The 12,395-nt window shown below is 33.6% G+C and overlaps 1 protein-coding gene across 2 annotated transcripts in view; it reads left to right on the forward strand.

Moving 5' to 3' along the window:
* Nucleotides 1–12,395, forward strand: part of COL11A1 (collagen type XI alpha 1 chain) — a 212,859-nt gene that overhangs the window by 138,654 nt on the left and 61,810 nt on the right. For both annotated transcript variants that reach the window (XM_061183781.1, XM_061183782.1), the window contains 4 exons: nt 3,802–3,855; nt 6,542–6,649; nt 7,043–7,132; nt 7,390–7,443. In XM_061183781.1, the coding sequence (XP_061039764.1) occupies nt 3,802–3,855; nt 6,542–6,649; nt 7,043–7,132; nt 7,390–7,443 (306 nt within the window). The remainder of the gene's footprint in view (nt 1–3,801; nt 3,856–6,541; nt 6,650–7,042; nt 7,133–7,389; nt 7,444–12,395) is intronic.

Consider the following 12,395-nt stretch of genomic DNA (forward strand, 5'->3'; position numbering starts at 1 on the left):
ACAAAACTTTGTATCTGGCTGTTGCAGTGGGATGGTAGTCTAATAAGAAATCACCATGGATTAGCATGTTTCCTTGGAATCAATTCTTGGTTCCTAACATTGATTAATTTTATCCAGATTTCTTAAGGAAACCACAACACAGACTACCTTTGACTGTGTGGCTCAAAATTATCTTAGGGTATTCTGCCAGCATGAACACATATTTGGGGTTCAATAGAAATACCAGATAACAGATCTGAAAACATGATGATTTTCTACATAGGGTAAACAATCTGGCAGCAGCAGCCAATTCCTGTTTTGCTCATCAAGTGACAATTCTTAGTGTAATGACTTCTTAGTTTTAGTCGGATTGTAAACTTCAAAGTCTTGGATTACAAAAGCAAAATCAAGAATAATTTTAGCGAGACCAAAGAGTAAAATTGTTTGGGTTTCCTCTTGAGAAAGACATCTCCATGATGAGCAAGAAATAAACTCTCTAGAGGATAATCCACATTCAAATTTGCAAATGCATTCTCATTCAAATATTGCAGTCAATCATTTTTAACTAAGTCGTGGTATAGCTTCTTGGGAATACCTCTCAAATATTTCCAAAATGTCTTTTGAGGAAGGGGTACCTAGAGAATTATTATAAAATCCCTTTTGACTTTAATTTAATCAAGAGCTTCTGCTTCTCTCCAAAGTAACCATATTATATATAACATTTAAAGTTAAAGTGGAAAACTAGCATATTAACTAATATTTCTAGGATGGATATTCTCATCTAGTAGTTTCTTGTAAACAACAGCTAGAATTATGTCTGGAAAATTGTATTCCTGATTTCAAATCCACTTTAAGAACAATAGTGAGTCACCCTATCACCAGGAACCTTTCTTTCTCACCTTGTTCTGTGTTGACTGTGATTCAAAAGATTGTCTTGTCCAAGAGTCAGAATCTAGGGCATCTATATTTTGATATATATGTTTCCTTTTTTTAAAGAAGAAAGTATTTTATTATATTTGAGATTTGTCCCCATTCAGAAATCCTTGAATTGAAGGTTCATTCTGACATCTTACAATTTAAAGCTTTTTAAGACCACTAGGAATAATTAGAGATAGTCTTTATTATACTGAAACAACGCACGTTTGTCTCCGAAACACAGTGCCAAATCATGCTTTGACTGTAGAGGTGATCAGAATAGGAGTTCCATTTTTATTACTCATGTATCAAATTAACTTCTGTTTTTCGGGATTTTGAAAAACATAATTTAACTTATTATCCTAAAATTAAATGGCAAGGAAAGTCTTATTACATGACAGTATTAGAATAATCACACTCCATTCTGATCTAGAAAAGTTTTCTTGTACATAGTTCATTTGTAAGATCCTCAGTGTCAGATTTATTAGATACTTGCAAAACTCTGAATGTTTTGAATGAGCAGGCTTATGGTCAATGATGTTTTCCAGCTCCTTCCAAATCTGTTTCTCACTCAGAGGTACTAGCACCCTCTTAGAACATATGAGTACAAGTCTGGGTGGCAAATTTTTCACAGGATTTCCTCAGTTAAGCATTTATTTTTAATCAGTTAATTTTCATAATTAATTATTATTGTGATCAATTTCGTGTGCTATTCTTGCTCTCACAGTTACTAAGGAAAAAACTTTATAAGACTAATTTTTTAAAGTCCTGATTGCACTTACATCTTCATGTCAAACTCTGTGATTAGAAATTGGGCAAAAGACGATCCAGACAGAGGGAACAGGTTATGCAAACATGTGGTGCATGGCTGTTTAGGGAAAGTTGAGATTGTGTAGAGTTGGTAATGGATATTTCATGACATATGCTTAGCAACGAGTTGAATAGATTTGCTTTTGTGGCGTGATAACAAGTGGACAGGTGAGTGAACCTGACTTGAAAAACTGTAGTGGTCAAGGAAAGTGGCGAGTATAGTTCAAATAAGACAGGTCTACTCGACAAGAGAGAGGAAGCTGGATTTGCGAGTTTCTGAGATGACATGGTAGGATTAAATGACTGAGCTTGAGGACCTGAGGAAAGTCTGGGATCTGAAGTCACTTTGTTAATAAAGGGAGAGAACAGAGGTGGAAAATCAAAGGAGAGGATTCATTTAGTGAGAACAATTTTGAGAATGTTAAGCTGAGGAAAAAGCATAAGAAGGCATTGATAACAATTGTGATCATGGAAGTTATTGAGATCATCTAAGGAGTAGCTAGGATGTGGGACTAAATGCTGTAAACAAATGATAAGAGTAACAGCACTAAGAGCTGTTAGCTCTCAGTGAAAAAGAAAAAAAATATATTATGTATATATATGCTTACATATGTGGGTACAAATTTCCACACCATTAAGTTCCTGAAAAGTTAAAATTAAGCAGTCAAGCTAAGTAAATGCTATAATATATTTCCCTTGAATTGATTCACTTTGCTGTTGTTATTGATAACTCAAGTGGGAACCTGATGGTCTTAAGAATTAATGTATTTTTTTAAATAGATCTTTACTGGAGTATAATTGCTTCACAATACTGTGTTAGTTTCTGTTGTACACCAAAGTGAATCAGCCATATGCATACATATGTCCCCATATCCCCTCCCTCTTGAGCCTCCCTCCCACCCTCCCTATCCCACCCCGTAGGTCATCGCAAAGCACCAAGCTGATCTCCCTGTGCTATGCTGCTGCTTCCCACATGTCGATGCTACTCTCACTTCGCCCCAGCTTCCCCCTCTCACCCCGTGTCCTCAAGTCCAAAAAAAAAAAAAAAAAGAATTAATGTATTTTAAAAATAAGAGAAATTTGTTTTCTTTCCCCATGGCATCAATTAAATTAATTACAAATACAGATTCTTTTCCTTTTTCCTGCTATTAAGTTTTGTTTTTATAAATAATGTAATCACACTTATCTGGAAGTTCATGATACAAGTGTGGGGCTAGTTTCTGCTCTTTGGTTTATAACTTTCTTATTTCCAATCTTATGTTATAATGAATAAAACTTTTGCAAATACTCTTTGCTTTAATTCAGTTCTTTGGCAGGTTTTTCTGTCAGTATTTTGAATCTTTATCCAACTGTTAAGTGTCAGTTAACTCACATGAGAAGGAAATTTGCTAATCATAATGCAGTCATGCAGAATGAATAACCCAGGAGTCTAGAGAAATATAGATACCAGAATATATGCCCAAAGGCCTTGTTTAGTGAGTACATGTGCTCACATCTACTGGATTTTATTCTAATGACTGCATTATATGCAAGGTACATTTGTAAGTATATTTTTTGGGTTTTAAGAAAGAACACTGATAAAATGTTGAAATAATGACAAAGCATGCAAAGCTTTCTTTTTATAAATTTATTTTTATATCTTGTTTATTTTATGAGATTGTTGGAATGCAGGAAAGAGAAATGCATTAATATCACAGACTGTAGATTTATCTCTGTATAAAGAACCAGTGGACTGTTTCAAAGAATGTCTAAATCCTCATTTATTTCATCCATAAACATTTCTTGATTAAAATTTCTATGTTGTCTGACACAGTGAAAGAGGGGTAAGAACACATTTTTTGCTCCAGCTTCATCCCATTTTCTTGTTTTCTTTTTTAAGCTTATTGAAAGTAATCATAGGACTACAGTGTACAATAGTGAAGATGTTAAATTTTAAATATAAAAAGAACTGGAATGTAATAATTCATAGGCATTTAAAAATAAGTATTTTTAGCCAAAAGATGACTTTCTTTTAATGTGAATTATTCAACTATCTCAGAGAATTTTAATTTATGCTTCGTGTCCTGGATAGCTTTTATAGATTTTTTTTTACCTTAGGGGTTTCAAGGCAAGACCGGCCCTCCTGGGCCAGGGGGTGTTGTTGGACCACAGGTACGTTCCATTTACTTTATTTTCCTAACAAGATTTATTTTCTTGTTTATATTTTCACCTTTGCTAAGTTGTGTAAAATTTGCTCATTTTATTGTGAAAAGTTTTTAATTGAACTTTATGTATTTTTATATTTTGGATGGCATTTAAATATATAATTTGCCTACATCAAATGAACTTCAGCAAACCATCAGTTAGCTAAAGCGATTTTTCAATTGCCTGAATGAATAAAAGAAAAGAATAAAATAAATGACAATAAGTCAGAAAGTTCACAATGAAGGTGACATGAAAGCCTGATCATGGCATCATCTGCTAAAAACACCACATAATTTTTAAATAGATTGGCCATCATCTTTTTCGGGGATTTCAAATTATAAAATGACTTTAGTTTTCTGAGTATAAATTAGATTTAGAGGTATAATATATTAGAAATATAAAGCTTCTAACACAATTCTTCTAAAATGTTAATATTTGCATTATATTACATGTTTCTTAAAATTTTTATCTTCATAACAATGATTTCCATCAGTGATAAAATATTAGTGTGTAATCTTTGAGTATATAGAAATAATGGCAAAGACAAGTAGCTTTTTCAAGGGAGGTGGCAGAAAGAATCTCAAAAATTGATGCAGTATCCTGAATTATAGTATTAACTACTTATAGAAAATAGTTCACGGGGATAGAAAACAATGTTTTTATTCTGGTGTAGCGTATTGAATGGACAAGACACATCTAGTTTACTCAGCTGGAATTTTACCCCTGCTAATAACAAATTATAGCAAAAGAGCAGTTGATTGAGTGTTTTAATTATTTAGTTGCTTTAAGTAGTCTTTTCTCAGCCTACAATTAGTTCTTAATACTTTGTAACTCAAACACACACCACACACACACAGAGAAACAAAAACTGCGTCTTCTTTCTAAGAATACGTGTGATAGAAGCAAAAACGAAGAATTCTTGGATTGGTTGATCCCTTTTATTTCAGAGATCACTTTGGAGCCAAGGGAATTTCTGTTTGCTACTTTATAAAGAAGAAAACAGTGTGCATGATGCTCTTTTTGCAGACTTCTGTGTGTGTGCTGAGCCTTCCTTTTAACTGCTTATCAGTTTTAATTTTTAAAAAACCCTCTAAATAATTGTTTTCTTCTTTATTCCAAACAACTTCACAACAATTTTCTGTGGAAAAATCTAACTGAAAGAATGATTCCTATTATGTTATTCATCTATGAACAGAAATAGAATTAGGGCCCCAACTAGAATGTAAACATATTTGGGCTTAACTGAACATTTCAGGTCCTCATGATTTTGAAAATTCATCTCTGCCTAATGCAGACATCTGGTTTCTGAGCCCCGTGTTCTTTTTTGTCTCCCTACTTTAAGGCATAAAAATAACAGGTGTGTTATTGAATATGCATCTTCATTGGATTATTTTTCTTTATTGGTCCTTTTAAGAAAGAAAATTCTATAGCCTATTTCACATGTAACCGTATTTTCATGTTAGGACAAAGGAAGTGATTTAATAGGAGCAATATTGATTGCAATGCTTGATACTCCTTTTTTTGTGAGGTCATGTGAATCACCGCTCATTTTTGTCTCAGTGGTGATAGCCATTAAATTAGAATCAGTTCTACATTCCTTACTATTGAAATTCTGATCAGATGTTTAAGGAAAAATTCCTTTGGGGAGAAATGTTTATGCATTAATGATAAGTTGGAGACCTTCAGCAATACATAATTGAAGGAATTTAAACCTAGAAATGTACACTCAAATTCGGGATAGATGTGTTTTTTATCCAAGACCAAAAAGTAAGAATCTGTTGCATTTTTAGAAAAATAACAGAGAATGATATTCCATAAGCAACTTCAGTAACACATTCCACTGTTTAACAATCTTAGCATTTGGAAACTTTCCCTTTATATATCTTTAACTTAAATTCTTCATTTTGCTTTTTTCTAAGTGGTGATAGAGAGCAACTGGTCACCATTCTCTATTTACACTTGAAATAGCACCACAAACCAGCACCAATCAGGGGACACATAAGTGACCTGACATTTTTCACTTTGGCATTTGCAGCAGTTTAAGACAGTGGGCTATTTGTTATAGTCTTTGGCCGAAAGGAACTGCCAACCCAAACTCATGATCTTCAGGGTCCCCCTGCCACATTGTGTGGACTTTGTCAGATGAACGTAGATTAACAATTGGAAGGTCTGCAATCATGGAAATTCCAAGGAGAACCACTTTGGTTGTTTGGGTTCCAGGGGACATGAGCTTATTATCAGGCAGTGATTCATTGAGTAGTTACCAATGTGGTACCAGTGCCTTTTTTACTCCTGAACTCATTTGACACCTAATATAAAAAGAGGGGAGGGTATGAAATTATAGTGAAAAAACAGTTTTTAACAATACTTGGCCTCACTCTGAAACAATCTGGTATTAAATAAAGAAAACAGCTCTTTGAATTTATCTGCATATTTCCCTTATACACTCAGATTTTAATAAAGATTACACATAATCTTTCAGACTTCTACCAGGTAGTTTACTTTCAGTGCTTTATATGCAATTTTGTAGGACATCATGAAAATAATTGAAAATGATAAACCTTTGTGAAAGGGAGTGATATTTGTTTTGTGTTTGTGTTATCTTTGCCAAAAATAAAAGAGCAATCTAATGAAGATTGTTTATCCAATTTAGGGACCAACTGGTGAGACTGGTCCCATAGGTGAGTGTGGACATCCTGGTCCTCCTGGCCCTCCTGGGGAGCAAGGTCTTCCCGGTGCTGCAGGAAAAGAAGGTGCCAAGGTACACCATGCTCAAGGAATTTTCTTGGCTGAAAATATCCATTTACTTTTTACTGTAGCTTCTCATTACTTGTCCATAGATTCTCTAAATGTTGGTGTAGTATTTAAATGAATGTCAGAAAGATATGTCAGTAAAATATTCAGTTTATTGTATCTCAAGGCATGACTGAGCGATATATAAGAACAGTTAGTTCTATTGACCATAAAACCATCCATTTATATACACTCAGCTGTGGATAGTAGTTCATTTTAATGTATAGGACATTCCACTCAATACTCTCATCATTAAATGGTATTCAGGCTTTACTCACAGTAGTTTAGAGGTAATTACAATTTTGTTTCTGGAGACATGTAGAGTTTACTCTCTATGATGGATGTATATTATATTCTTTAGGGTGACCCAGGTCCTCAAGGTGTCTCAGGGAAAGACGGACCAGCAGGACTACGTGGTTTCCCAGGTGAAAGAGGACTTTCTGGAGCTCAGGTATAATTAACATATTAATAAAATATGTGAACAAAATTGCTTATTAGAAGCATTTTTTTAGGTCTCAACTAAATAAAGATTCATGAGTAATTAAAGGGAAATATGTAAGCATATGCATTGGTTGTCATAATACGTATAGCAATATAGATTAGTGTCTGGAAACACTTCCTAATATTCTCATTTTATCAGCCATACATCTCCTCCTATTTATATTCAATTCACATCAATTCATTTTCTTTTCTTTTCACTTTTCCCAGGGTGCACCTGGACTGAAAGGAGGAGAAGGTCCCCAGGGCCCGCCAGGTCCAGTTGTAAGTATGATTATAGTAAATAGCCATGCTATCCATGATTGCAAATTACAGCTCTTCTTTCATTACTCTCATGCTGTGATCCCACAGTGTGTGGAAGAGAAAATAAACACATGTCAATCAAATCAGTCAATGCCTGGTTTCTACCAGTTGCATGCTCTAATGAGTGCAGAAACAAAAGAGTTTAGATGATTGAAAATATTTATTTTACCACTGCTGTCAGGAGGTAAAAGGAGCTATCTTGGTTCTTACAATACCTGAGGAAATAAATCGTAATTTGTCTGATTCTGAGTACTTGATGAGACTTGAATTTTATCAATGCTCATTAAAAAAATCCCTAAGTGTGAAAGGCATATATCCATTTTGTATATTATCTAGATTGCTTTATTTAGTCAATGTAACCTTATGAAATAATCAGCGAATGAGTAAATATCAGGTTTTTATTTTCTTGTGATACATATAACCCCCCAGAAAGCATTAGAATACAGCCTTCATTTTTTTCCATTAATTTACCTTCATTCTTAGCTGTACTGTGTGAGGTTACCAATAAGAGCCAAACTACCAATTTTAGCGGTTTCTTCTCATTCTCCATTTTATTTCAGCAATCTAAAAAGCTGAAAGTTGCCTTAACTTGCATCTCAACTTCTTTATATAACATATTGAAGTCATACTAGTTGTACCTCCAAAATATTTCTTTAATTTGTCCCCTTTTCTTCATTTCCACTACCACCATATTTGTTCAGACTCTTTCCTTTCTCTCTTTGCTTAATAGTGTCTTATCTCCTTGACTCTCTTTCTTACCCTCTTCTGTTAGTTTTGCCCACTGATTGTAGAATTATAGCTTAATACACAACCTTAGCTCTTCCATTCCTCTGCTTATACATATCTCATGGTTCCACGCTGTCTTTGGAAACCAAACTCCTTATAAGTTTCTTCAAAATTTGATCCCAATCACTATAGTCTATTTTATTTTTCTAAAGGCCTACATTCTAATTCTACCCAATTTAATGCACTGAAATTCTTGCTTATCATACTACCACAGTCTTTATACTTTGCAGAGAATATACTTTATACTTTTCTTCTTCTTCCAGGAAACCCCATTTTTCCTTTCTCTATTTGAAAAAAATCCTACTCATCCGTAGAGATCAAGCTTAAATGTTAAAAATCTCTATAAGGTCATCTTTGGACAATTTGCTTCCATTTCATATATTAGTGAAATTTCTCCACTCTCTGTGCTCTTTGTTATGATTTGGATTTTAGAAATTGCATTGGAATATATTTCGTTGTCTCTTTCATTAGACTGTGAGTTCCTTATGTTACTTTGGTTACATTCACAGCACAATGCTGTCAATATAATCATTCCATATCTACCTATTTAAATTTATCATACATCCTGATATTGGAGTAAAGTGTATATAGCATAAATAATACTGAGAACATAGCAATATAATCTTTGGCAGATTGATTAACATTATATTTAATCTGTAGATCATACAAATGTCATTACAATGATTATGGTGGGTATGGATATCTGATAAGGATTTTTTAAAAAGAAAAATAAGACTTTTCAATAACTATATTTGATATTCATAAAATTATAGAGAACATTTTAAGATATCCAGATAAGTTAGTGGTGGTAGCACGAGTAGGAAAAATAGTTGAATAAGACAGAAGTGCTTATTTGAGCATAGATAGAATCTTCAAAATTTTCAGTGCAATGCAATCTATTTATCCAGAACTTCAGGTTCTAAAGTGAATTTTATTTTGGAATATGGATACATTTTTTAAGATCAATGGTTATTGCATCTGTGAAACCTGAATCATGAGCACAACATTTAAATTGTTTAAAGTTATTTTTTAGGACCCAAGCAAACAATGTTATCTGAGGTCTTTGGACAGTTGAAATCAATATATTTGTAGGGTACATAATATGCCCAGGAGATAGAGATATACTTTAATAGAATATTAGTCAACAATTATCCAGTTACATGTGAAAGAACATAGTAAATATGATCAAAAAGATCTAATACTTATTCATTTAGCATCAAGAACTGTTTATTTGGCAATTACTACTTACTTCCCTGTATACAATTAAGCTCCACAGAAGATATACCTCTAAAAGACTTAAAATAAGGGAAACAATTTTGAAAAGAAACACGCCAAAGACGAAATAGCACTATAAGACAGTCAGTGATTAAATGCCTAATGATATACAAACAACAAATATTAATTGTTCAAGGGCAGGGGAAGAGAAGAGAAATCAGTAAAAGGGTCATGCAGGAGGTGGCCCTTGAACTTGGCTTCAAAGAGTACAGAGGATTACAAAATCATTAAGATCTAGAGAATGATACTAGGAAAGGGATAAGGTGTTTAGGGAACATCTGGTCTCCAAAGTGTGGCACCTTGGGGGAGGGACTAAAGTGTGATGAATTCTTGCTAGGATACAGGTACTCTGCTATGTATTTACATAATATAATGCTAAAGCAGAAATATAATATGCCATATGATTACTGAAGCTCTAAAATGCCAAGTTGAAGTAATTTGAAGATTTGAAGTTTTTGGAGTAAATGGAGTAAAAAAAAATTAAAGTTTTTGGAGCAAACAAATTTAATAAAGTTTTAGGGAAAAAGTTATCATCAGTGTGTAATATATAGCAGAGATGGGAAGGACTCATTGAGCATAAAAGTTCAGTGATCAATGTCATAATATGAGTGAGCCAATGATAGTGGAGTGGGAAGTCAAAGGCCAGTGCAGATGGAACAAACACTAGGAAGGCAGGGTAGTAGGATTTATTACTAAGATTGGATATGGGCAGTGAGGAAAGATGAAAACTGAATGATGACTTCAAGCTTGTGTCCTTGGGGGAATGACAATTTAGTGATGCCTGGTCAGTTTTACCTGGTCAGGAACAACGACAAACACAAAACACTCTCACACGAAAGCTCAAAGCCTCTTAGTAGTCACAAAAGATTTTAAAAGGCTTTTATACTTTGCTAATAGAAATGCTCCACAGATGCTGACTGTGAGTTTATTTACCTGGAATTAGAATCTATTCTTACAATAAATTAACATACCCAATTCAGTAGGTATCAACCAATTAAAATTCTTCCTCAAAGTTGTTGGAAAAGGAACCACTAAAAGGAAAGACATCATCCACATTTATTAGTTCTTTATGCTATTACTGTAATTGCTGTAAAATATAATAAAAGAGGTTCATGGTGATGACTCCTACTCCATAACAAGTGCTAAACAAGCCTCAGTTTACTCCAGTTAAAGCAAATACATGCATGTGAAATATGATTTTGAAAATTTTTAATTCCAAATTACCAAGATTAAAACAAAAGTTGTTGATTTTCTAGATGTAAACTATAATTTATTCAGAAAATTTGTTCACGTTAATTCTCATTTTTTGAGGTTAAAGACTTAGGGGGATTATCTTGCAATTGGTAGTAAAAACAAAGAATAAGGAGTGCTGACTTCTTTGGCAAGAAAGATAACATGTTCTATTTTGCAATGTTGATCAAAGATGTGACATCGAAATATCAGAGGAAAATATCTGGTCAGTTGGTGAGAGACAATGAAATTGTAATGCATAGGGATAAAGGTGTAAGAGTATCCTGTAGAACTCCTGAGTTTGTATCAATCTCATATTAACTTTACCTTAGGGATATTGACCAAGTATTGATAAGTGCAGGACTAAAATTTACAGGAACAGAGAGGGATAGAGATTCAGCACTTATGCATACTAAGGAAAAAATATTAAAGTGATGAGTTCTCTAAGGAAAAAATGTAAAGAAAGATGTGGATGGTAAAGGAAGTAGAAAAGGGAAAGGAAATTATTAAGAGTATTTATTCTTTCAACTCATGCTAAGAACTTTATAATTGTTATCTTATTTGATTCTTGCAACCTGGCCCAGTAGATATTATCTTTCCATTTTTAAAGGCAAGGGATCTGAGACTTAGAGAAGGTAAACAACTTGCCCAAGTTCATAGTCCTTTGAAAACGAAACGCCACAGCACATTACATAGACCCATTTCCAGATATGTGTATCTCTTACTCCGTAAACATTGGCCTAACATTCTTTATCTCTCCCTCTCTCTCTGTCTCTCTCAGTTGCAGTTTTCCAAGTCCTCTTCATCCTTCTCTATTTTGGTGAAAAATTTGTCAAAAGGAAAAGAGTTAGAGGAGCTAATATTACAGCTAACTAGGCTTTAATATTCCTATATGTGCTCTTTATAATCATTCTTAACTTGAATGAATCAAAGATTAAACTGCTTAAACGGATGTACAGGTTGAATCCTTAATGACCATAAATATTTTCCAGTATATTATTGAATCCTTAACTTTTTTCCTTAGAATACAATTCTTAAGGAGAGTGGTTGTGCTGTCTTTCTGGAATACTAGAGAAATAATAAATTCCCTCATTGCATAGGACATCAATGAACTAAATCTAAAAGCAGGGTTTTTATCAACAGTTCTTGCTCACAGTGAGATTTGTAAAGTGTGTACATGTCACAGTTATGCACGTCAAACACTATACCCTTTCAATATATTCTGGCCCATACAAAGCAAAATATATTTAATAGTCATCCACCTATACCTGTGTGCATGTATTCATTTATAAAAATATTTAACATCTATTCTTTTTATTCATAATCTATTCAGTTGGAAACATAGGCCAGACTGTTTGTATCACGTTGTTATGACAGCCTATAGAGGTGGGTTTATTGAACTCTGATATGTCTAGCTATGATGCCATTGGCTTGTATTTAGAGAAACTATAACGTGTAGAGTTGTATCAACCAAAAGTATCTATTTGAGGATATGGGAGATTTGTATGCAAGGCTCCTATTATGAGTATCCTCAGAAGAAATCTCTTACTAATAATAGCATTAGAAATGTTTGTAGTTTCTTGAGCAGTTAGCTGGGTTTCTTTTTTCTTTTAACTGTTACG

This window comes from Eubalaena glacialis, chromosome 3 (assembly GCF_028564815.1).
Source record: "Eubalaena glacialis isolate mEubGla1 chromosome 3, mEubGla1.1.hap2.+ XY, whole genome shotgun sequence".
Classification (NCBI taxonomy): Eukaryota; Metazoa; Chordata; class Mammalia; order Artiodactyla; family Balaenidae; genus Eubalaena; species Eubalaena glacialis.